This window comes from Pelophylax lessonae, assembly GCF_965119305.1.
Source record: "Pelophylax lessonae genome assembly, chromosome: 9".
NCBI classification, from domain to species: domain Eukaryota; kingdom Metazoa; phylum Chordata; class Amphibia; order Anura; family Ranidae; genus Pelophylax; species Pelophylax lessonae.
In genome coordinates, this window is record NC_138776.1 from 44808561 (window position 1) to 44835551 (window position 26991).

The following is a 26991-nucleotide window of genomic DNA, read 5'->3' on the forward strand; positions in this document are numbered from 1 at the left end:
TAGTGTAAGGTGTATGGGATACTTCTGTATAGGACATAGCAGTGTATATAGTGTAAGGTGTATGGGATACTTCTGTATAGGACATAGCAGTGTATATAGTGTAAGGTGTATGGGATAGCTCTGTATAGGACATAGCAGTGTATACAGTGTAAGGTGTATGGGATAGTTCTGTATAGGACATAGCAGTGTATATAGTGTAAGGTGTATGGGATAGTTCTGTATAGGACATAGCAGTGTATATAGTGTAAGGTGTATGGGATAGCTCTGTATAGGACATAGCAGTGTATATAGTGTAAGGTGTATGGGATAGTTGTGTATAGGACATAGCAGTGTATACAGTGTAAGGTGTATGGGATAGTTCTGTATAGGACATAGCAGTGTATATAGTGTAAGGTGTATGGGATAGCTCTGTATAGGACATAGCAGTGTATATAGTGTAAGGTGTATGGGATAGTTCTGTATAGGACATAGCAGTGTATACAGTGTAAGGTGTATGGGATAGCTCTGTATAGGACATAGCAGTGTATATAGTGTAAGGTGTATGGGATAGCTCTGTATAGGACATAGCAGTGTATATAGTGTAAGGTGTATGGGATAGCTCTGTATAGGACATAGCAGTGTATATAGTGTAGTGTGTATGGGATAGTTCTGTATAGGACATAGCAGTGTATACAGTGTAAGGTGTATGGGATAGTTCTGTATAGGACATAGCAGTGTATATAGTGTAAGGTGTATGGGATAACTCTGTATAGGACATAGCAGTGTATACAGTGTAAGGTGTATATGGGATAGCTCTGTATAGGACATAGCAGTGTATATAGTGTAAGGTGTATGGGATAGTTCTGTATAGGACATAGCAGTGTATATAGTGTAAGGTGTATGAGATAGTTCTGTATAGGACATAGCAGTGTATATAGTGTAAGGTGTATGGGATAGTTCTGTATAGGACATAGCAGTGTATATAGTGTAAGGTGTATGGGATAGTTCTGTATAGGACATAGCAGTGTATATAGTGTAAGGTGTATGAGATAGTTCTGTATAGGACATAGCAGTGTATATAGTGTAAGGTGTATGGGATAGTTCTGTATAGGACATAGCAGTGTATATAGTGTAAGGTGTATGAGATAGCTCTATATAGGACATAGCAGTGTATATAGTGTAAGGTGTATGGGATAGTTCTGTATAGGACATAGCAGTGTATATAGTGTAAGGTGTATGGGATAGTTCTGTATAGGACATAGCAGTGTATATAGTGTAAGGTGTATGGGATAGCTCTGTATAGGACATAGCAGTGTATATAGTGTAAGGTGTATGAGATAGTTCTGTATAGGACATAGCAGTGTATATAGTGTAAGGTGTATGGGATACTTCTGTATAGGACATAGCAGTGTATATAGTGTAAGGTGTATGGGATAGCTCTGTATAGGACATAGCAGTGTATATAGTGTAAGGTGTATTGGATAGCTCTGTATAGGACATAGCAGTGTATATAGTGTAAGGTGTATGGGATAGTTCTGTATAGGACATAGCAGTGTATATAGTGTAAGGTGTATGGGATAGTTCTGTATAGGACATAGCAGTGTATATAGTGTAAGGTGTACGGGATAGCTCTGTATAGGACATAGCAGTGTATATAGTGTAAGGTGTATGGGATACTTCTGTATAGGACATAGCAGTGTATATAGTGTAAGGTGTATGGGATACTTCTGTATAGGACATAGCAGTGTATATAGTGTAAGGTGTATGGGATAGCTCTGTATAGGACATAGCAGTGTATACAGTGTAAGGTGTATGGGATAGTTCTGTATAGGACATAGCAGTGTATATAGTGTAAGGTGTATGGGATAGTTCTGTATAGGACATAGCAGTGTATATAGTGTAAGGTGTATGGGATAGCTCTGTATAGGACATAGCAGTGTATATAGTGTAAGGTGTATGAGATAGTTCTGTATAGGACATAGCAGTGTATATAGTGTAAGGTGTATGGGATAGCTCTGTATAGGACATAGCAGTGTATACAGTGTAAGGTGTATGGGATAGTTCTGTATAGGACATAGCAGTGTATATAGTGTAAGGTGTATGGGATAGCTCTGTATAGGACATAGCAGTGTATATAGTGTAAGGTGTATGGGATACTTCTGTATAGGACATAGCAGTGTATTGTATACAGAGTGTGTGTTGTTGTATGCACACTGAGTTCAATGTTTAGTTTGGCGCCAGTGTGTTCCTCAGGCGGAACATACCACCTCTCGCCGGTCCCGGGGAGGTCCAGCTTCCTCATTCCTCGATTCCCCGGCGTGTCTGGAGTCCCCTCCCTCTTCTCGTAATATTCTATGTAACGTTGTACCCTCGGACATTCCCGTTTTCCCTTTCCGGTCTCTCCCGGGAATCCGTCCTCCCCCACTCCTCGTAGTTGGTACGGTCCTCGGTGTGTGAGGAGGAGACGACCGCCATTTTGTCTGCTGGCGGGAGACTGGTAGTAGCCGAATCCGGGCCCGGGAGCGTTGCCCCTCACACCCCTTACCGGAGCGAGGCCACGCAGGAGGGCCCCGGAGAACCGCGGAAATGTATATTAAACAGGTACCGGCCGGAGGGGTTGGGGGAGGCGGAGGAAGAGCCAGGCGGGGAGCCGAGGCCTGACAGGGCCACAAAATTCATACTGTACACACTGTGTGCTGACCGGGCCTAAAAGACACCGAGCCTCACACACTGACCACTGTACTGCACCTCACTATGCACTGCACCTCACACACTGACCACTGTACTGCACCTCACTATGCACTGCACCTCACACACTGACCACTGTACTGCACCTCACTATGCACTGCACCTCACACACTGACCACTGTACTGCACCTCACTATGCACTGCACCTCACACACTGACCACTGTACTGCACCTCACACACTGACCACTGCACCTCACACACTGACCACTGCACCTCACACACTGACCACTGTACTGCACCTCACTATGCACTGCACCTCACACACTGACCACTGTACTGCACCTCACTATGCACTGCACCTCACACACTGACCACTGCACCTCACACACTGACCACTGTACTGCACCTCACTATGCACTGCACCTCACACACTGACCACTGTACTGCACCTCACTATGCACTGCACCTCACACACTGACCACTGCACCTCACACACTGACCACTGTACTGCACCTCACTATGCACTGCACCTCACACACTGACCACTGTACTGCACCTCACACACTGACCACTGTACACTGCACCTCACACACTATGCACTGTACCTCACACACTGTACACTGCACACGCTGCACTGCAACTCACACGCTGACCACTGTGCCTCACAGACTGACCGCTGTGCACTGTACCTCACACACTGTACCTCACACACTGTACCTCACACACTGCCCACTGTACACTGCGCCTCTCACACTGACCGCTGTACTGCACACCGCGCCTCACATACTGACCACTGTACCTCACATACTGACCACTGTATTGCACACTGCGCCTCTCACACTGACCACTGTACTGTACACTGCGCCTCACACACTGTACACTGCGCCTCACACACTGACCACTGAACACTGCATCTCACACATTGACCACTGTACTGCACACTGCGCCTCACACTGTACACTACTCATTCACTGACCACTGTACTACACACTGCGCCTCACACACTGACCACTGTACACTGCGCCTCACACACTGACCACTGTACACTGCGTCTCACACACTGACCACTGTACACTGCGTCTCACACACTGACCACTGTACACTGCGTCTCACACACTGACCACTGTACTGACCTCTGCGTCTCACACACTGACCACTGTACTGACCACTGCGCCTCACACAATGACCAATGACCACTGCACCTCACAAGCTGACCGTTGTGCACTGCGCCTCACAGACTGCGCACTGCGCCTCTCTCACTGCCCGCTGTACTGCACACTGCGCCTCTCTCACTGCCCGCTGTACTGCACACTGCACCTCTCACTGCCCGCTGTACTGCACACTGCGCCTCTCTCACTGCCCGCTGTACTGCACACTGCGCCTCTCTCACTGCCCGCTGTACTGCACACTGCGCCTCTCTCACTGACCGCTGTACTGCACACTGCGCCTCTCTCACTGACCACTGTACTGCACCTCTCTCACTGACCACTGTACTGCACACTGCGCCTCACGCACTGACCACTGTACACTGCGCCTCACGCACTGACCACTGTACACTGCGCCTCACGCACTGACCACTGTACACTGCGCCTCACGCACTGACCACTGTACACTTCATCTCACACACTGACCACTGTATTACACACTGCACCTCATACACTGACCACTGCGTCTCACACACTGACCACTGTACTGACCACTGCGCCTCACACAATGACCGATGACCACTGCACCTCACATGCTGACCGTTGTGCACTGCGCCTCAGACTGTGCACTGCACCTCACACACTGCCCGCTGTACTGTACACTGCGCCTCTCTCACTGACCACTGTACTGCACACTGCACCTCACACACTGTACACTGCGCCTCACGCACTGACCGCTGTACACTGCATCTCACACACTGACCACTGTATTACACACTGCGCCTCAGACACTGACCACTGCATCTCACACACTGACCACTGCACTACACACTGCACCTCATACACTGACCACTGCGTCTCACACACTGACCACTGCACTACACACTGCGTCTCACACACTGACCACTGTACTGACCACTGCGTCTCACACACTGACCACTGTACTGATCACTGCGTCACACACACTGACCACTGTACTGACCACTGCGCCTCACACAATGACCGCTGACCACTGCACCTCCCATGCTGACCATTGTGCACTGCGCCTCAGACTGTGCACTGCACCTCACACACTGCCCGCTGTACTGTACACTGCGCCTCTCTCACTGACCACTGTACTACACACTGCGCCTCTCTCACTGACCAATGTACTGCACACTGCACCTCTCTCACTGACCACTGTACTGCACACTGCACCTCACACACTGTACACTGCGCCTCACGCACTGACCACTGTACTCTGTGCCTCACGCACTGACCACTGTACGCTGTATTACACACTGCATCTCACACACTGACCACTGCACTACACACTGCACCTCATACACTGACCACTGCATCCCACACACTGACCACTGCACTACACACTGCACCTCACACACTGACCACTGCACTACACACTGCACCTCATACACTGACCACTGTACTACACACTGCACTTCACATACTGACCTAGAGCTGCACGATTAATCGTTAAAAAAATCACAATCTCGATTTTAACCCCGATGATCTTAAAATGGTATGTCCTTGATTCTTACAGAGCTGTTCTCTGCTCACTTACAGCTTTAAAAAAAAAAAAAAAAAAAGAGCCTCTTAATAAAGTTTATCAACATTAAGGCTGCTAGATAAGTATAAACACAATGTTTTACAATGTATCATTTCATTCTTTTAGATGAAAGGAATGAACTTCTGTCTGTAAGTGAGGGCAGTTTAACCTCTTAGGCCCCTTTCACACTATCCGTCTGTCGGACGGATAACATTTTTCTCAGCGGGGGATCGAGCCGCCGATCCCCCGCTGAGCAGCAGGAGGACAGCTGTGTCTCCGCGCTGGGTGCGGAGACACAGCTCTCAGTTCCCCATGCATCTCTATGGGGGAAATCGGATGGGAACGGACCGTCGGTCCGTTCTCATCCGATCCGCTGGACGGATGGAAAATAGGGTTTCCATCCGTCCAGATTTGACGTATCGGGTCGGATGTCAGCGGACATGTCTCCGCTGCCATCCGATGCCCCATAGGAATGCATGGGGGGACCGTTCAGATCCGCCAAAAAAAACGGACAGGCGGATCTGAACGGTCCGCCTGTGTGAAAGGGGCCTTAACCACTTAAGCCCCGGAAGATTTTACCCCCATTCCGACCAGGGGGTATTTTGCGATTCGGCACTGCGTGAATTTAACGCACAATTGCGCGGTCGTGCGACGCTGTACCTAAACGAATTTGACGTCCTTTTTTTCCCACAAACAGAGCTTTCTTTTGGTGGTATTTGATCACCTGTGCGATTTTTTTGATCACGCGCTATAAACAAAAAAAGAGCGTCAATTTTGCAAAAATAGCAATATTTTTCACATTTTTTTATATGAAATTCCCCCAAAAAGAAATGTAAAAATCAAAATTTTTAAAAATTTTCGGCCAATTTATTTTATGCTACCTATGTTTGGTAAAAAAAATCGCAAAAAGCGTATTTTGATTGGTTTGCGCAAAAGTTATCGCGTTTACTAACAAAGGGAAAGATTTTTGTCATTTTTGTTGTTTTTTTTTTTAACGCGTAATGGCGGCGATCTGCGATTTTTTTTTGCGGTACTGCGACATTGCGGCGGACAGATCGGACCCTTGACTGACATTTTTGACACTTTTGGGGTTACCAGTGACATTTCTACAGTAATCAGTGCTATATATATGCACTGTTACTGTAAAAATACACTGGTAGTGAAGGGGTTAACTTTATTTGGAAGGGAGGGGCTGTGTGTGTCCCTAGGGGCGTGGTTTCTACTGTGATTGGCTGTGGCTCTAGCTGTAAAGACACTGATCAACGGATCTACATACCAGATCCGTTTTATCAGTGTCTTTGCAGCGAAGAGAATGACAGGCAGTTTGTTTACACAAACTGCCTGACATTCTCCCTCTCCCCCGCCGATCGCCGAGTGACCGGCGGACATCGGGTCCGCTGGTCACACGCGCGGGGGGGTCCGTGACCACGCGGGAGCGGGAGCGCGCCCCGGGGGGCGCGCGCTCGCTCCCTAGACCCTCACAAGCAAGCAACGTAGCCCTACGTTAGTTTGCCTGTGAGGGGCTGACCGCCGACGTAGATAGTCGTGCGGCGGTCGGCAAGTGGTTAAGGACCAAGCTTTATTGTGACACTAATTACTTACAAGTTGAAATCAGTATATTTTGCTAGAAAATTACTTGGAACCACCAAACTTTAGATATATACCGTATTTCTTTTTTTTTTTTTTTTTTTTTTTTTAGCAGGGACCCTAGAGAATAAAATGGTGATCATTGCAATCTTTTGTGTCACACTGTATTTGTGCAGAAGTCTTTCAAACGCAGTTTTTTGGGGAAAAATACACTTTTAATGAATTTGAAAATAAAAATAGTAAAGTTAGCCCAATTTTTTTGTATAATGTAGGTAAGAGGTTACCCCGAGAATCGTGATCTTCTAAGCAAAAAAAAAATTGTGATTCTTATTTTATCCAGAATCGTGCATCTTAAATACACGCTGCACCTCGCACACTGACCACTGCACCTCGCACACTGACCACTGCACTGCACGCTGTACTGCACCTCATATACTGACAATTGAAATGAGATGGAATGACCCTTATGGCACATTTCTATTGTTTTTTAGGTTATCATCCAAGGCTTTCGCAGCTACAGAGATCAGACTATTGTTGATCCTTTTAGTTCAAAGCATAATGTTATTGGTACGTATGAACACAAGGTAATTATTTTTTACAGCTTTTTTTTTTTAAATGTTACAAAAGTAAATTTTAGGTGGTCCTTGCATGAAAATACAGGATCCACTTATGTTGCAATTTTTCCACCACCCGCGCAAAAAAAAATGATGTATAGCCTAGCACAATGTTTTTATTATGAAGGGTTGAAGCCCCTGTCAGGTTTTTTTTTTTTTTTTTTTTTTTTTTTTGCGGTGTTGTCTTGTTAGGGGAATTTCTTTTTTAGACGTCACTGGGACATTTGTGGCCATTGAAAGCCCCCCCCCCCCCCCATCTTGCTCTCCTGACAACTCTAAAAAAACAGGAACACAGACCACTATATAAAAGTTATGCAGAGATTCCGAGAGCCCGTTCACACTGGGGCGACCTGACAGGTCGCCGTAGGTCGCCTGCCATAGAGAAGCTGTGGACCAGTTCTAATAGGAGCGGCACAAGTCGCTCCGACTTAGAAAAAGGGTCCGGAGCTTCTTTGGGGCGACCCGGAGCGACCTGCATAGACTTCAATGATATGAAGTCCGTGCCGGCCGTTCCGAGGTCGCGGTGCGAGCAGTGCACCGCGACTTCACGGGTCGCCCCGGGAAGTAGCGTCGCCCCAGTGTGAACGGGGTCTAACTCTTGCATTTAATCCAAAGTTTAAAAAAAAAAAGTTGCGTTTACATATAGGTTACTTTACTTGCTAGGATTCCAGTCAGTTTCTCTAGATGCTGGGCCTCACAGCAGAATCCTGGGACAATCCAATATCCTGAATCTCGCAAGATGCTTCAAGCACCATGCAGGAGCGCATTTGCTGGATTTGGAATTCTCAGTTTCCCAGAACAAGCTTAGAGCCAAGGTGTGAGGCACATTTTTTTTTTTTTTTCATATGTTAAGAGCTTTTACTGAGCTTCCCTTTATTCAGGGAGAGGGGCCACTTCCAAAAAATATTTCTTTCTTTTTGTTCATTGACTGACAGAGCTCCAGGTATTTATAACCATTGGATTATACAGCCCCCTACAGGAGTAGGACACTAGGCAGAAAATAATTCTGGCTACACTCATTGGCAGTCCTAGGGGATATAGCCACTCAGTTTTTTTCTTCCTAGTCAGAAGTAAGGACCTAGTTCTTTGCTGGGATCTTTGGTTCTGGTAATTTTTTATTTTTTTTTATTTTTAGATAGAAATTGTAGATCTCACAGGAAAAATCCAGGAGAATAACAATCAACTACTGGTCTGGGTGACGGCTGGATCCAGTGGTCTCCCCAGTCTGGCCAGCAAGTGCGTGCAGACCTAAGCTCCACGTTAGGTTGACTGCGACATAGCCCCACTGGACGTAAGCTGGCCTGCGAGTTAAACGCCTTATGAAGTCGCATACGAACGGGTCTCAGCCCGAGTCACAGCGTTCCTCCCGGCTGACAGCCCCCCATTTTGATGGCATAGGGTTCTGTCTGGAGTGGTGCCCCCCTGATTCCTGGTTTGGTGAGTAGTTGTCCCCCCTTCTCCTTCTGGAGGGTTTTGGGGTGGACGTGGGCCCCTCCTTTATGACGGTTGGTTTCCCTCCTTCCTGAAGGCACCCCCCCTTACCGAGTCCGGCTACAAGATAGTGTCGCTCTTGTGCCCCGGCAAAGTCTTATCCTTTCAACTTGCACCTGTTCCCAGACCGCTTACGAGCACGGTTTGGGGCGGTACAAGACCTGTTCCTTCAAGGTAGGATTTTCCCGGTTCCGATTTCGGAACGTTTTCATAGATTTTACTCAAACCTGTTTACAGTCCCAAGAAAGGAAGGCAAAGTGTGTCCAATCCTGGACCTCAAGGCGCTCAACTGCTTTGTGCGGGTACAGAAGTTCAGAATGGAATCCATTCGAACGGCGGTGGCATCCGTGCGTCAGGGAGATTTCCTCGCCTCTATCAATATCAAGGATGCCTGCCTTCACATTCCAATATGTGCCAGTCACCAGCATTTTCTCCGCTTTGCTGTTGGAGAGGAGCACTATCAATTTGTGGCATTACCCTTTGGTCTCGCCTCTGCTCCTCGGGTCTTCACAAAAGTGTTAGCCCCAGTGCTAGCTTTGCTACCTCAATGTGGGATCGCGGTTCTGGGCTACTTGGATGATTTCCCTCTGCTCTGGTGGAAAACCTGGAGATCCCAATACGAACTCTGCTGCCCAACAAATAGTCGTCACTCCGGACTTGTATGCGGGTGCTGGGCCTGATGGTGTCTACCTTCAATGTGGTTCTGTTTGTATAGTTCCATATGAAATCCCTGTAAGGGATGTTCTGGCCTAATGGGACAAGACTCTGCAGTCTCTGGACAATCCGATCCAGCTGAGTCGGGGAACAAGGGAGTCCCTGATATGGTGGCTTCGTTCTTTGGCGCTTTGGCTGGGAAAATCCTTCCTCCCCTTGTATTGGACAGCGGTCACCATGGATGCCAGCCTGTCCGGCTGGGGGGCGTCCTCGGCAAGCATTTTGCTCAGGAGATCTGGACACCGGAAGAGTCCAGACTACCGATCAATCAATGTCTTGGAACTCCGAGCGATCAGACTGTCTGGATCATTGGACAGATTGTCTTCAGGGTTGTCCAGTGCGCCTTCAATCGGACAATGCCACGGCCGTGGCTTATGTCAATCACCAAGGGGGCACAGGAAGTGTCCTGATGGCTCTGGAGGTAGCAGTCATTCTAAGGTAGACAGAACAGTTTGTTTCAGCCCTCTCTGACGTACACATTCCCGGGGTGGAAAATTGGCAGGTGGATTACCTCAGTCAGCAGATGTTGGACCAAGGGGAGTGGTACCATCATCCGGATGTGGTTTCATCAGCTGTGTCTCCGTGGGGTACCCCTGTGGTGGATCTGTTAGCATCTTGGCTCAACAAAAAGGTGCAGAGGTTTGTGGTTCCGTCAAGTGATCCTCTGGCAGATGCCACAGACATGCTGGCGGCATCGTTGGGTCAGTATCATCTGATTTACGCCTTCCCTCTCAAGCCTCTGCCCAGACTTCTACGCAGGATCGAGACAGAAGGGGTTCCTCTCATCTTGGTGGCTCTGGACTTGCCTCGATAGGCTTGGTACACCGATCTGGTGTGGCTGGTCGCCAACGTTCTCTCGGGGAGGACCTGCTGTCCCAAGGACCGATCTTCACTCCTGCTTTACAGTCGCTGGCTTTGACGGCTTGGCTGTTGAACGCCAGGTGCTAAAGAATAGAGGTTTACCTGAATCGGTTATTCCTACACCGCTGAAAGCTAGGAAATCTACTTCTAGGAAGATCTACCATCGTACGTGGAAGACGTACATTGCGTGGTATGAGTGGCTTGGGGTTCATCCTCACTCCTTTTCGGTAGCTCGGATCCTAACCTTACTTCAGCGGGGGGTTGAACAGAAGTTGGCCTTGAGTACCATCAAGGCCAGGTGTCGGCTTTGGCAGACTTTTTCCAGCCATCTTTGGCCACACACTCCCTGGTGCGTACCTTTACTCGGGGTGTCAGACATTTTGGTCCCTCCAGTGCGTGCACCTTGTTGTCGGTGCACACTTTCACAAAGTTTTTTAAAGTGGATGTGTTGGCATCTGCTGATTCATCTTTTGGCCTCAAAAGCATGTATTGTTTCTTTCAGGTGGGCTCCTGGCTAATGTTTAGCCTTGGGGGAATTTTTTTTGTTGTTCCCACATCTCATGTTTGACATTGCTTTTGGGACATTCCAATGGCCAATAATGACAAGAGCTGTGTCCGTCAATGAACGAAAGAGAAAATGGGATTTTTGACTTAGCGTAAATCCATTTCTCATTGACGGACACAGCACCCCCACCCCTCTGGAGTTATAATTCTCCTGACACTGCTTGTAACAAAACTAAGTGGCTATAGCAGAGAGGGAGTATACCCCCTGGGACAGTCCATGGGTGTAGCCAGAATTCTTTTTTGCCTAGTGTCCTACTCCTGTAGGGGGCAGTATAACCCAATGAATACCTGGAGCTGTTTCCATCAATGAACTTCAGAGAAATGGTGGATTTACGGTCAAAAATCCCATATTGTTTTTTTTTTTTTTTTTTCTTTTTATTAACTTTTTTTTTTTTTTTTTTTTTTTTTATATTACAGTGGGAAGAAATGGATCTGGCAAGAGTAATTTCTTCTATGGTAAGTTCAGCTTTTTTTAATTTTTATTTAAGAACTCGAGGGAAACAGCTGTTTCTTACTGGGTTAGTGTTTTCTTAGTGTGCCTGTCTCACTTGACAGAGGTGATGTTGATTCACTGTGAATTGAGGGGTTTGAGGAGGTGAGGTGGCATAAGAAGCTGAATTGTTTAACTAGGAAGATGAATCGGGTACTGCAGGAGTCACCTGTCTGGATGTGCAGAGTGTGTAAATGAAGAGATTCACTTTAGAATTGCTAATATATGCAGAGAGGCCGTTTTGCCACCGTACTTGAACGTGAGGCGGTCGGCAAGCAGTTAACTTCACTGTGGTCAGTGTGTTGAATAGCTGCCACTTCGCTGCTTCCTAGCTGCTGCAAGTATTAGACCAGTCAGGTGAGTTAAATATGTTACTGCTGCCTCATACAGCACAGACTTTGGCCTGTAGTGGCTCATGAGCCAGAGGGAAGAATGACAGCAAGCCGGGGGGAGCAGGTATTCTAAACTCCCTGAAGTGTGGAATATGTGCTGCTTCCAAGAAGCAGCTAAACACACTACAACACAGACTGCAGGCAACGTAAGTTGCTCTTTTGCGGTTTGCTCTGTAAATAAAGGGGGCCCTTAGGTGACTGGGTCTAGCTGCCCTTGGAAAGGTCAGGAAGATTTTCATCATGCTGGAAAATTGGCAACCAGCAAATATTTTTTTTTTCTTGTACTGCCAGTCAAGTCCAACTAAGTTGAACTGAAGTTGCACAAGAGCCTCGGCTGTCTGGGATGACTCCTCCTATATGGCTGAGACACAGCAGTGGGCGTCATTTGGCTCCCGCTGTTGTCAATCGAAGTCAATGAGCCAACGAGAAGAGGGGGCGGGAACAAGCCGAGGCTCCATGCCTGAATGGAAACAGAGCAGTGACGCAGGTGCCCCCATAGCAAGCTGCTTGTTGTGGGGCACTCGGCAAGAGGGTGGGGCCAAGAGTACTGGCGAGGGATTTGAGAAGAGGGGGATCTGGGCTACTCTGTGCGAAACCGGCACAGAGGAGGCAAGTATGACATGTTTGTTATTTTAAACAAAGAAAAAGACTTTAATATCACTTTAACAATGTGTTAATGAATACTTTATTATTAATATATAGGATTTATATTATATAAACAGCCCACAGTTTGTGCTGTTTATTTGTATTTTTTAAAATTTGTTAAAGTTGTTATGAAGGCAAAAAGCTTTTCTACCTTAATTAATTCTCCATTCTCTGCATTAAAAAAAAAAAAAAAAAAAACACACACTTTCATAAGTTGCTCCCCCTTAGCCCCCCTCCCCTTTAAACACTTAATTGAGCCCGATTTTCCAGTGCTGTGTCCATCTGCAGCAGCTCTTCCCCCGCTCTCCCAAGCACACATAAGTGTCCCTATAGCAAGCAGCTTGTTGTGGGGCACTCAGGGAAGAGGAGCCAAGATCGCTAGCAAGGGGCAAGGGACCCCAGAAGAGGAGGTTCAGGGCCATTTTGTGTGCAATAGGGAAGTACGACACTTTTGTTTTTTATATTTAACAAAAAAAAAAAAAAGAGAGAATCTTTACAATAACTTAAAGCATTAAATAAGAATATATAGTGTGTTGTGAAATGTGTTTGCGTTTTTTTTTTTTTTTTTGGAATACATTTTTATTTAATTTTTTTTTTTCCTCCTTCAGCCATCCAATTTGTTCTTAGTGATGAATTCAGTCATCTCCGTCCAGAGCAGAGATTGGCTCTTCTACATGTGAGTAGCTCCTATTTGAAAATCTTTAATTCTTATGCTTGTACATAATTAATTATTATATGCGTTCAATTTCTTTTTTTAGTATATCATATTTAGAAATATTTTGTCCTTCCTTTTTTTTTTTTTTTCCTATATCTTACTTTATTAATCCCCTTAATGACTGGGCCATTTTTTGCGATGCAGCACTACGTGGGGGATTTAAGTGGTGTTCCTAAATAGCAGGAGCAAACGATCTGCTACACGTATCGATGTACAGGTACGTTGTTTCGTGTAACAGAGCCGACCTTCTGCAGTAAAGCTATGGTGGCTGGTTGGCAAGTGGTTAAAACACAATTGACTGAAGAAGACCAGTTGGCTAAGCAGAGCAAGTATAGCAACATAGGTAGTTGCTTGTGAATTGACTGGTTGCAGTCCTGGCATACCCCACCTAATAGCTGAGACAGCTAGTAAAGTGAATGTAAACCCATTGGAACAACGTCTTGCATAGGAGCATTACATAAGACCATAACTGGCCAGGGAGAGGCAAAAAGTCCTTGTTAGACCGAGCTTAGGTGCATTTGAGGTGAGAACCCAACTATAAGGGGGGGGGGAGCACTCATCGTGGTGGCATATGGATGTGTTCATTTAACTGCACGAAAGGAGAACGAAGAGTGAGTACCCTATACAACACGGATGTCTGTGGCGGGAAGGATCCTCACAATATATATACATAAAATTTGCATAGTTGTGGACTTTGTTTTTAAAGAAGCATCTGTTTATATCACAAGTATTAATAAGTCACATGTTCTCTATAGTATTGCACACACTTGTCACAACTAAGGTTTTAGCAAGTGTTGCTCGTTCATTTTTGATTATTTTATACAATGTTCTTTAGCGCAGCACTAAGGTTTATTTTATAATAACTGGCAATAAACCACATTTCTCTATCGCTCATTGACAGACGTAGTCTTCTTGATTCTCAAGAGCTGGGTTATGTTGTCTCCGCAGGAGTAGGACTAGGCAGAATGACAAAACGTTCTGGCTCCACCCTAGGGGGCAGTCCCTGAGGGTATATCCTCCCTCTCTCTGCTACAGGGAATCAGTTTTTTTCTGTCTAGTCAGGAGTAAGGACCTAAGTTCCTTGCTGGGATCTTTTGGTCCTGGCAAGACTTTTTTTCTTTAAGAAAGACATTTTTTAGGTAGTTTTCTCCAGTGTTTTTTTCCTGTGAGATCTTCAAGCAAAAATGCCGGACTGGGCGACACTTGTGGTCACCCCAGCCGGCCTACGAGCGCGTGCAGACCAGGCATTGCGCTTGGTCGGCCGCGACATATTCAAGTAAGTATGCGGGGCCGGGCGACGGGCTGGATGTGAGATCCAGTGGTCACCCCGGTTTCTGCCTAAAAGCGCGTGCAGACCAGTGCGCTGAGTCGGCCGCGACGGAGTCCCAGTAAAGGGACTGACTTTGCGAGTTAAAAGCTCGCTTGGACGCCAGGACCAGAGAGTCGAGGCGTCCACAAACCCCCACCTCGGTGGAGAGGGTATTATGAAGAGAGGGTGCCTGTCGGTTCGGTATGGTGAGTAAAACGTTCCCTTTTTTCCTCATTTATGAGGCAGTATATATTATGGGCCCCTCCATATATGGTCAGTATATATCTGACACTTACAAGTCCCCCTTGTAATACAGCATGTGTTTGTGGGAAGTGGACTTGGTTCAAGAGCTAACACTCTACCCAGCAGACTGTAACATTACAGCAAACATAGGAGGTATAATCCTACCTTATGTGCAGTGTATCTCTGTAGATCCATATGTCACCTCTCAGCAGAGTGCAGGTGGATGTGCTGGGAAGACGATATCGGCGGTCCGCCGCCATTTTGCCGTAGACCGAATGCATGTATGTCCTCAGGTCACGCCGGCCGCCATGTTTTTGGAGTCTTATGTCTCTTCTATGGGGGCGGCCATGTTTTGTGAGCCCAGCTTCCTCGTGGAGGGCTGGGAACGCCGGAAGGCGTACACAGGGGGCGGAGCCACGCCTTCTGCCCGGGAAAAAGCAAACAGCTCCTTCCAGTCTGTGTAAGACAGACGCTGGCTGCAGTTTGTTGGAAACTGCACTGCATCGGTTGGTGAGCCTTGGGGGTCCCTCTCTCTCTCTCTGGGATCGAGAAGCAGGTACTCTGAGGGGCGCTATTGCGCTAGGGGGAGACACACAAAAAAAAAAAAAAAAAAAAAAGTTTTTTTGTTTATTGCTGGCAAAAGTGTCCTGTATTAACATGGACCCTGCCACTCATGTATCTCCTCCGGATCCCCTCGAGGGGTCTGCGGGATCCTCCAGCACCCCATTGACAATTGAATCTTTGTCAGCCATTATGGAAACTTTTGTGTCCCGGGTGGAAGTGGCTTGTCAGGGACAGGGCGCAAGAAAGCGACCCCCGCCTAACCCCTTATTATCTGAAACCTCGGATTCAGACTCTGAGCCTATTTCTGCAGTTGCAGGTACTTCATCTGGTATTGGTGTCTCGGGTCCTGTCTCTTCAGACAGTGAGGAGGATGTTTCGGCATCTGCCATAGCCCGAGAGGAAGCGTTGGTAAACGCACTCATTGTATCTGTTCAAGAGACTTTAAGGTTACAGGGTATTCCATCAGAAATAGCTGAAACTGAGATCCCTTTTGGGACTAAAAAGCGCATCAAAGTGGCAAAGGTTTTTCCATTGCCCAAATGTTTTGGCAATCCAATCGATGAAGAATGGCGTCTGCCAAAACGCACTTTTAATATTTCCAAACGCATTGACAGGCGTTATCCGTTTGAGGAAACCCTTATTAAGAAATGGACAGAACCACCTGTGGTGGATTCACCAATTGCTAGATTGAATAAAGCCACGGTTATTCCTTTAGAAGACGCTCCGTCTTTTAAAGATCCAGTGGATCGCAAGATAGAAGCTATGTCTCGCACCATGTTTTCCTTGATTGGATCAGCTTTCAGGCCAATAATTGCTATTGGTCTGGTTTCGCAGGCTGTAACTGAATGGACCAAGTGGTTACGCCGGGACTTAGAAGAAGTCCCTCAGGCGGTATCAGATTTGTTGGAACAAATGATACAGGGGTTACAGTTTGTATGTGATGCGGCGTTAGACGCCACTCCATTAATGGCGCGAGCATCAGTTTCAGCAGTGGTTCTCAGGCGTACACTGTGGCTAAAAGGTTGGATAGCCGACCAAGGTTCCAAAAAAGCATTGGCTAATATCCCCTTTTCAGGAGAACGTCTATTTGGAGCCAACTTAGATGAGATCATTAAGGATCTCACCGGTGGAAAAAGCACCTTTTTTACCGCAAAATTTTAAAGGTAGAGGAACTCGTCAAAGACGAGGGCCTTCTTTTTCTGCTCACAAGAGGTTTTTTCGTCCAGCGGGTGAAAAAACTAAGTCCTCCAAGGTTCCTACAGGAGGCGTCAGGGGTCGTTGGTCGGGCAAGCAAAAGCCCGCCCCCTCCAGACCTGAAGATAAACCATCCAAAGCCTGAAGGTGCGCCCCCACCCATAACTGGGGTGGGGGGACGTCTTCGCCGGTTCCCGGATCCATGGCTTTCCAGAATCCCGGACAAATGGGTTTGCGAAGTCATAAAGTCAGGGTACAAGATCGAGTTTCGATCTCTCCCACCGGCGCGATTCTTCCCTTCCAATATCCGACTATCTCCGGATCGTCTAGAAGATCTGCGGAGAGCAGTCACAGATCTACTACAACAAGGAGTGGTAGTCCACGTTCCTTGGACAGAACGGTTTCAAGGGTTTTATTCAAACCTGTTTACAATACCCAGGAAAGAGGGCAAAGTGCGTCCAATTCTGGACTTAAGAGCGCTCAATTCTTTCGTCAACATAAGAAGATTCAGAATGGAGTCCATTCGCACGGTAGCAGCCTTCCTGCATCCAGGGGATGTCCTAGCGTCCATAGACATCAAGGACGCCTATCTTCACATTCCCATTTTCGCAGGACATCAGCGTTTTCTACGCTTTTCCGTAGAGGAGAACCACTATCAGTTTGTGGCGTTACCTTTCGGTCTCGCCACGGCTCCGCGGGTCTTCACAAAGGTGTTGGCCCCTATGTTGGCACTTCTGCGCCAAAGAGGTATATCGATTCTAGGTTACCTAGACGATCTTCTGCTTCATGCAGAATCTCCTCAGACCTTGCTACAAAACATAGAAATTACTATGATTTCTTTACAGGAATTCGGGTGGCTGGTGAACCAGCAAAAGTCATTTCTGGTTCCCACCCAGAGGCTCGAATATCTGGGTCTAATTCTAGACACAGTCAGGACGAGAGTTTTCCTTCCGGTAGGGAAACTTCGAAAGATTCAATCAGCAGTCCAGTTGTTACTGTCCAACAGCTGGTCTTCCCTTCGGACGTGCATGAGGGTTCTGGGGTTGATGGTGGCTTCATTCGAAGCAGTCCCATACCCGAATTCTTCAGCAAGAGATTCTTCTCAGATGGAATCGGAATCCGGAATCCCTGGACAATCAGATACGATTGAGCAAACAGACCAGAGAGTCTCTGGTTTGGTGGCTTCGGTCTCCAATGCTCAGCCAGGGAAAGTCATTTCTGCCAATATATTGGACGATAGTGACCACGGATGCCAGTCTATCCGGATGGGGAGGAATTCTTGGTCAGTTATCTGTCCAGGGACTTTGGTCCCCGGAAGAATCCAGATTACCGATAAATGTATTGGAACTGAGAGCGATCAGACTTTGTCTGATTCACTGGACCGAGCAGCTCCAGGGCAGCCCGGTTCGGATCCAGTCGGACAATGCCACGGCCGTGGCTTATGTCAATCATCAGGGGGGCACCAAGAGTGTCCGAGCGGCCAAAGAAGTGGCTTGCATTCTTCGCTGGGCGGAACGATTTGTTCCAGCAATCTCTGCGGTGTTCATTCCGGGGGTGGAGAATTGGCAGGCAGATTATCTCAGCCGTCAGACCCTGGATCAGGGGGAATGGTCCCTCCATCCAGACGTTTTCCACCAGTTGTGCCTACGGTGGGGCACCCCGGATGTGGATCTGTTGGCATCGCGATTCAACAGGAAAGTTCAGAGATTCGTGGCTCGCTCCCGCGATCCTCTAGCAGAAACCGCAGACGCACTGATCGCCCCGTGGGGGCAATACCAGCTAATATATGCCTTCCCTCCTCTCGCGTTACTGCCAAGACTTCTTCGCAGGGTAGAGGAGGAAGGAATCCCAGTAATCCTGGTAGCTCCGGACTGGCCTCGTCGAGCTTGGTACGCCGACATGGTCAGACTGGTGGCGGACGTCCCGGGGAGACTTCCTCTCAGAGAGGATCTACTGTCTCAGGGACCGATCTTCCATCCTGCTTTACGATCGCTGGCTTTAACGGCCTGGCTATTGAGACCCAGGTGCTGAAGGACAAAGGTTTGTCAGCTTCAGTTATTCCTACTCTAGTTGAAGCAAGGAAAGCGACTTCCAGAAAGATTTATCATCGCACATGGAAGTCCTACATTGCATGGTGTGAACCTTTGGGGTTCCGTCCTCGGTCTTATTCGATTAGTCGAATATTGGCTTTTCTGCAACAAGGGGTTGAGCAGAAACTGGCCTTGAGTACTATCAAGGGTCAGGTCTCAGCATTAGCCATCTTCTTTCAGAAGCCTTTGGCTACTCATTCCTTGGTGCGGAATTTCATCCAGGGGGTGCGACATCTGGCTCCGCCAGTGCACGCGCCGTTACCCCCCTGGGATCTTAATTTAGTGTTGTCGGTTCTTCAGAAACCTCCCTTTGAAGATATTAGGGAGATTCCTCTACCCACGTTGTCCCAGAAGGTGGCCTTCTTGGTGGCTATTACTTCTGCACGCAGGGTGTCAGAACTGGCCGCATTATCTTGTCGTTCACCATATCTGGTGGTTCATAGAGATAAGGTGGTTCTTCGTCCGAATCCATCCTTCCTACCAAAAGTAGTTTCAGAATTTCATCTGAATGAAGAAATTGTATTACCTTCCCTGTGTCCTAAGCCCAGTCATCCTCGGGAATTTGCTTTGCACTCCTTGGATGTGGTCCGGGCGATCAGGGTATACTTGAAAACGACAGACTCGTTTCGCAAGACGGATTCACCTTTTGTGATCCCAGATGGACCCAAAAAGGGGTTGCCTGCATCTGCCGCGACCATTTCCAGATGGATCAGACAGACGGTAGTGCAGGCTTATTCTATTAAGGGTCGGGAGCCCCCGTTCCCTGTTAAGGCGCACTCCACTCGGGCACTTAGTGCGTCATGGGCCTTTCGCCATCAGGCGTCAGTGGTCCAGGTGTGCAAGGCGGCTACCTGGTCGTCGGTGCATACCTTCTCTAAACATTATAAAGTTGATGTAATGGCATCGTCTGATGCCTCGTTTGGCCGCAAGGTTTTGCAGGCCGCAATTTGAGGAGACCAGTGGTCTACCTCGAGGGTTTTTTTCCGTTGGAAAATTTTTCTTTAGTCTCATTCTTTGTTTATAATGAGCCTTTAAAACTTCTAGTTTGGCACCGGTTGGGCCTTCTAGATTGGATTTGATTTGTCAATCCCACCCCTCATTTGTGGCACTGCTTCTGGATGTCCCAGCTCTTGAGAATCAAGAAGACTACGTCTGTCAATGAGCGATAGAGAAAAATGGATTTTTGTAAGAACTTACCGTAAAATCCTTTTCTCTTAAGCTCATTGACAGACGTAGTACCCGCCCCTCTATCATTGAGTTGGGTTGGGTTAATTTCTCTGTACTGCTTTAAACAGAACTGATTCCCTGTAGCAGAGAGAGGGAGGATATACCCTCAGGGACTGCCCCCTAGGGTGGAGCCAGAACGTTTTGTCATTCTGCCTAGTCCTACTCCTGCGGAGACAACATAACCCAGCTCTTGAGAATCAAGAAGACTACGTCTGTCAATGAGCTTAAGAGAAAAGGATTTTACGGTAAGTTCTTACAAAAATCCATTTATTTCTCTTTCGTTCGTTGACGGACACAGCTCCTCATCTTCTTAACCGTTGGATTATACTGCCCCCTACAGGAGTAGGACACTAGGCAGAAAGTCTGGCTACGCCTATGGGGAGTACCAGAGGGGTATATTTCCTCTCCCTGCTGTAGGTACTCCAGTTTTTCTGCCTAGTCATGAGTAAGGACCTAGTTCCTTGCTGGGATCTCTTATCCTGGCAATTTTTTTTTTTTGGATCAATTTTTTATTTTTTTTTCTCCTGTGAGATCTACAATCAACTGTCTGACTGGGCAACGGGCTGGATAATCTCGATCCAGTGGTCACCCCTGTCTGGCCAGCAAGTGAGCGTGGACCTCAGCTCCGTGCTAGGTCAGCCTCGACATAGCCCCACTGTACGGGGGCTTTGAGTTAATGCCTCACGAGGTCACATACAACCGGGTCTCAGCCAGAGTCGCAGTGTGTTCCTCCTGGCCGACAGCCCCCTATTTCTTTGGAGAGGGGTTCTGTCTGGAACAGTGCCAACCCAGGTCCTAATATGGTGGTTAGCTGTCCCCCCCCCCCTCTCCCCGTGGAGGGTTTTGGGGTGGACCCAGGCCCCTCCTTTCCCGTCAGGCACCCCCCTTTCATCTGTTCCCCCATCCTACCCCCCCTCCTTCCCACTGATGCTGGGGCTGTTTGGGTGGTCTGGTCCACCTCCTGGGGTGGGGTCAAAACGCTATACTGGCAATAGGGGCTGTGGGTGGGGGGTGCGTTGCCAGCGACCGGATGTTCGGCGGGGGGGGGGGGTTGTACCTGGTTGGGCTCCTGCCAGGGCCCCCCGTCCTGCCTGGATCTGTCCCTGAGGCCTAGGGATTCATCCTGGGTCCCTGGAAGCCTTGTGGTGCCCCCATTTTGTTATAGCATGTGTTTCTATGCACGGTGGCCATGTTTGTGTAGTCCGGTGGCCATTTTGCAGTGGTTTGCCATTGAAAATAGCAGCAGCCTCAACAGTGGAGCCCTGTGGGCGGCATTTTCGGTGGTGGGAGCCCCTCCTCATCCCCTGGTGCTGACTCCTGGATCCTTTTACTTCCTGATAGCTGCGCGTGCAGTGCAGATTATCCTGGTGGCTGCAGATGCTGGCTTCTGCTTGGTGGGGATTCTGGTGTGTTCTCTCCCTCTCTGCGGAGAATCGATCAGTGCTCTGTGCCTGGCTACTGGGTGGTGCTGCCAGCGCTGTGGGGGGGTGTCCCTTGCAGTGTTTTTACACCTGTTTTGTGGGGTTCCCATGGTGACGTATAAAGTCTTTGGAGCACATCTTCCAACCTGATTTGCTCTCTGAGGCTGCGGGGCCCTCTGTGTCCCAACCATCGATTAATGCACTGACGGCGGTCCTGGAGTCCTTTGTGTCCCCTGTGGAGGTGGCTTTCAGGTGACGCGCTAGCAAAAAGATGCTAGCAAGGCCAAGTGCTTCCAATCCTGCACTAAATGGTCCTGAACTGCTTTGTTTAGGTGCAGAAGTTCAGAATGGAATCCATTCGCATGGTGGTGGCATCCCTGCATCGGAGATATTTCCTTGCGTCTATCGACATTAAGGATGCCTACCTTCATATTCCAATATGTGCCAGTCACCAGTGCTTTCTCCGCTTTGCCGTGAAAGAGAAGCATTATTAGTTTGTGGCTTTACTCTTTGGTCTCGCCTCCACTCCTCGGGTCTTCACAAAAGTGTTAGCCCTGGTGCTATCTTTGTTACGCCAACGGGGATCGCTGTGCTGTGCTACTTGGACAATCTGCAAACTGACTCTCCTACTGCTCTGGTGGAAAACCTGGAGATCACAATACGAACTCTACGGGAGTTTGGCTGGTTTCTGATTTTTCAGAAGTCTGGGCTGGTACCGTCTACAAAGCTGGACTATCTGGTCCTGACTCTGGACTCAGCCTTAGCCAGAGTGCTCCTTCCTCTGAACAAACTCCAGCAATTTAGGCTCCGTTCACATGTAGGCGTTTTGGGGCGTTTTTGGGGAGTTTTTCTGCTCTAGGATCAGCTCTCAAAACGCCCAACAAGACAAATCCTATTCATTTCAATGGCCCCTGTTCACATCTGAGCGTTTTGACACTGTGAGCAAAACCCCCAACGCTCAAAAAAGTACGAGCTTTTTTTTTGGGCAGATTACAGGCGTTTTCCATTGGTCTCTATTCAATCTAAAAACGCCTGCACAAAAAACTCCTGTAAATCGCGGTCCGGTCGGCGATTACGTCATTCGGCGATTCGCAGTGTGTGCTGGGATTTATCTCAGGCCATGAAATCTCACATTACACAGGAGATGAGCTGCACTGCGTGCTCTGCCCCGCCTCCGCCCCGCCTCCTCTCAGTGAGCTCAGTGAGGATATAATGCTTTCAGTCCTCGCTCACTGAGAGGGGGCGGAGGCGGGGCGGAGCACGGCCTCAATACAATACATTCAGTACAGAGGTTTATCTGAGTCAGTGATTCCTACACTGTTAAAAGCTAGGAAATCTGCTTCTAGGAAGATCTAGCATCGTAGGTGGAAGACTTGCATTGCGTGGTGTGAGTATCTTGGGGTTCATCCTCACTCCTCAGTAGCTCGGATTTTGACCTTCCTTCAATGGGGGGGTTGAACAGAAATTGCCCTTTTGGTACCATCAAGGGCCAGGTGTCAGCTTTGGCGGTCTTCTTCCAATCGGCTTTTGGCCACACACTCCCTGGTGCGTACCTTTCTTCAGGGTGTCGGACATTTGGTTCCTCCAGTGCGGTCTCCTTTGCCGCCTTGGGACCTCAATTTGGTGCTTTTGACCCTTCAGAAGCCTCCCTTTGAAATTCTTCGGGAGAGTCCACTGCTTACACTATCCCAGAAGGTGGCCTTCACCTCTGTGCGCAGGGTGTCGAAACTGGCAGCGTTATCTGGTCGTCCACCTTACCTGGTGATTTTCAGAGATAAGGTGGTTCTTCGCCCCTGTCTGTTGTTCCTTTCAAAGGTTGTCTCTGACTTTCATTTGAATGAGGAGATTGTGTTGCCTTCCCTGTGTCCCAGGCCTAAACATCCGAAGGAAATTGCCTTGCATACCTTGGATGTTGCGGCGTGCTGACATCCTTGCGTTCCAGGAGAGGACGGGCGGAAGAGCCGACTAGGTGATTCCTACGCTGTTAAAAGCTAGAAAATCTACTGCTAGGAAGATTTACCATCGTCCGCGGAAGACGTACATAGCGTGGTGTGAATCCCTCTGGGTTCACCCTCATTCCTTTTTCCGTGGCTCGGATTTTGGCTTTCCTTCGAGGGGTTGTGCAGCGCCTGGCCTTGAGTACCTTCAAGGGCCAGGTCTCAGGCTTGGCCGAGATAAGTGGGGACAGGTACCTGTCAAAAATCAGATAAGCGTAAATTCTGCTGTTGTGGACCAGGAATTCCATTGAAGCCAGTAACAATCATCAGGCAAGCTGTGAAGCAGTTTCTATTATAGAATACAGATTTTTGGCTTACAAAATAGATGTAAATGCAGTAAAACTAAAAATACTTTTTCTCGCAGGAAGGAACAGGTCCTCGAGTCATTTCTGCCTTCGTGGAAATTATATTCGATAACTCCGACAACAGATTGCCAGTAAGTTAAGTTCTAACGTTTTTTATTTATGAAATCCTTTATCCTTATTGTGTTGACTTTGTTAATTCTTTAAATAGATTGACAAGGAGGAGGTGTCACTACGAAGAGTGATTGGAGCCAAAAAAGATCAGTATTTCCTTGACAAAAAAATGGTGACGTAAGTGTTGACACAAATAATTCGACTTTTCTTATTGCTTATGTTTTGTAGTGTAGGCCATTTGGCATGAAGATTCCACAATATAGAAAGCCTTTCTCAGAAAAAAATCATACATTAAAAGCAAATAATGTGTAATGCTACTTCTCGATTTTACATTTTAGAACTAAAGACAATACAAACCCAATTACTAAAAACTCATATACACTTTAACATATTCATGTAATTTTAAAGTAATTTTCACTCTTTAACCTCTTCCTGCCTGCCGCATGCATATATTTTGCCTCTCAGTAGGTGGGCTTTAACGCCTACACTCACCGGCCACTTATTAGGTACACCTGTTCAATTAAAAATTAACCACTTTATCTCCAGAAGGTTTACCCCCCTCATGACTAGGCATTTTTTGCAATATGGCACTGTTACTTTAACTGACAATTGGGAGGTCATGTGACGCTCTAACCAAATAAAATGAATGAACTTTTTTTCTCACAAATGGAGCTTTCTTTTGAAGGTGTTTGATCATCTCTGCAGTTTTTATTTTTTGCACTATAAACCAAAAAATACACAATTTATGAAGAAAATATTTTTTACTTTCTGATAAAAAAAAAAAAAAGAAAAAAAAACATCCAATAAAAGAAATGTAAAAAATCAAATTTCTTCATCAGTTAATGCCAATATGTATTCTTCTACATGTTTTTGGTAAAAAAGTAAAAACAAAACCCCAATAAGCATATATTGATTGGTTTGCTTAAGGTTTATAGCGTCTACAAACTATGGGGTATTTTTATGGATTTTTTTTATTTATTTTTACTAGTAATGGTGGCGATCAGTGACTCATAGCCGGACTGTAACATTGTGGCAGAGTAATCGTACACTAATTGACACTTTTTGGGGACCAGTAACACCAATACCGTGATCAGTGGTAAAAAATATGCATTGCCACTGTACTGACACTGGCAGGGAAGGGGTAGGGGTTAACATCAGGGGCAATCAAAGGGTTACATTTGTCCCTAGAGAGTGTTTTCTAACTGTGTGGGTGGACTGGCTAGTTGGGTCCCACTGTGTGCGCCGCAAACCCAGAAGTAAAAGGCAATGTACAGATATTTAATCTTGCCTGTAGAAGCTGCCGCCCTGCAGCACATATATGTGGGGCGGTTGGCAAGCCGTTAAGGAAAATAGTTCCGTGCTTTTGGCCAAGAAAAAAATGTACTGCTCAGTCTGCTACCATATTTAGGATCTGGAACTAAAGTGAAAATGGGATTGGAGCCAATTAAAGCAGCGCCACATGCACTCCCAATTTCACATCTGTTCAATTGTTTGGTAACACAAATTTCTAATCGGCCAATCACAGGGCAGAAACTCAATGCAGTTAGTCATCTAGACGTGGTGAAGAGTATTTAAAAAAACTGCTGATCTACTGGGATTTTCACCCACAACCATCTCTCGGGTTTACAGAGAATGGTCTGAACAATAGAAAATATCCAGTGAGCGGCAGTTGTATAGGCGAAAATGCCTTGTCAGAGGAGAATGGGCAGACTGGTTCGAGATGATAGAAAGGCAACAGTAACTCAAATAACCACTTGTTACAACCAAGGTATGCAGAATACAATCTCAGAACGCTTAACACATTGAACATTGAAGCAGATGGGCACACCAGGTGCCTCTCAAGAAACTGAGGCTACAATTCGTACAGGTTCACCAAAATTGGACAATAGAAGATTGAAAAAAATGTTGCCTCGTCTTTTAAGTCTTAATTTCAACTTCGTCATTCAGATGATAGGGTCAGAACTTTGCGTAAACAATGTGAAAGCGTGGAGCCCTCCTGCCTTGTATCAGTGGTTCAGGCTGGTGGTGGTGGTGTGTAATGGTGTGGGGGATATTTTCTTGGGACACTTTAAGCTCCTTAGTACCCATTGAGCATTGTTTAAACGCCACGGCCTACCTGAGTATTGTTGCTGACCATGTCCATCCCTTTGACTACAGTGTCCCCATCTTCTGATGGCTCCTTCCAGCAGGATAATGCACCATGTCACAATGCTCAAATCATCTCACACCTGGTTTCTTGAACATGACAATGAGGTCACTGTACTCCAATGGCCTCCACACTCACCAGATCTCATCCAATAGAGCACCTTTAGGATGTGGTGGAACGGGAGATTGGCATCATGGATGTGCAACTGACAAATCTGCAGAAACTGCATAATGCAATCCTGTCAATATGGACCAAAATCTGAGGAATGTTTCTAACACCGTGTTAAAGCGGAGTTCTGGCCTCAGGGGTGAATTTTAGATAAAAACACCCGGGACAGTCAGGGCTATTGCATTACATAATGGATAGCCTCTGTACTTTCCCGGGTCGCACTTACCTTTTTAAGATTTCTTCTCCAGCGCTGCCATCTCAGGTGTGGGCAGCTGAAGCCAGCGCGTCCTCTTCTGCCTCCTCTTCGGTGATGTCTGAGTCCCAGAATGCCGTGCACCAGCCCCGCTCGTCACTTCCGGTGCAGGCGTGGCATCCCTGCACAGCTGGGCATGCCCAGAAGCAGTTTAGCAGGGAATGCCGCGCCTGCACCGGAAGTGACAAACGGGGACGGTGCAGGCGTATTGACTCCTGGGAGCGATGACGTTCAGCTCCCAGGAGTCATCGCAAGCCGGAAGTGACGGTGCGGGCCGTGGCCGCAGAGGGAGGAAGTGGAAGGAAGGTGAGTATATTTTCTTCAAAATCAAGGTAAGTGAACAAGAAAAAAATTCGGGAGCATCCATTTCTTTTTCAGGTGACCCTCAGCAAGCGGATGGCCCAAAATCGACTTTTTTTTTTTTTTTTTTATTTTGAGGCTGGAACTCTGCTTTAAATCTATGCCACAAAGAATTAAGGCAAAAGGGGGTCCAACCCAGTACTAGCAAGCTGTACTTAATAAAGTGGCTGG

The 26991-nt window shown here is 47.3% G+C and overlaps 1 protein-coding gene across 1 annotated transcript in view; it reads left to right on the top strand.

The window, feature by feature from the left end:
• The first annotated feature begins 2421 nt into the window (after window positions 1-2421).
• The window catches only part of SMC3 (structural maintenance of chromosomes 3), a 118259-nt gene continuing 93689 nt past the window's right edge, over window positions 2422-26991 (top strand). The window contains exons 1-6 of the mRNA XM_082269120.1: window positions 2422-2580; window positions 7438-7513; window positions 11608-11646; window positions 13326-13393; window positions 23842-23913; window positions 23991-24070. Coding sequence (XP_082125246.1) covers window positions 2566-2580; window positions 7438-7513; window positions 11608-11646; window positions 13326-13393; window positions 23842-23913; window positions 23991-24070 — 350 coding nt within the window. The 5' untranslated portion in view covers window positions 2422-2565. The remainder of the gene's footprint in view (window positions 2581-7437; window positions 7514-11607; window positions 11647-13325; window positions 13394-23841; window positions 23914-23990; window positions 24071-26991) is intronic.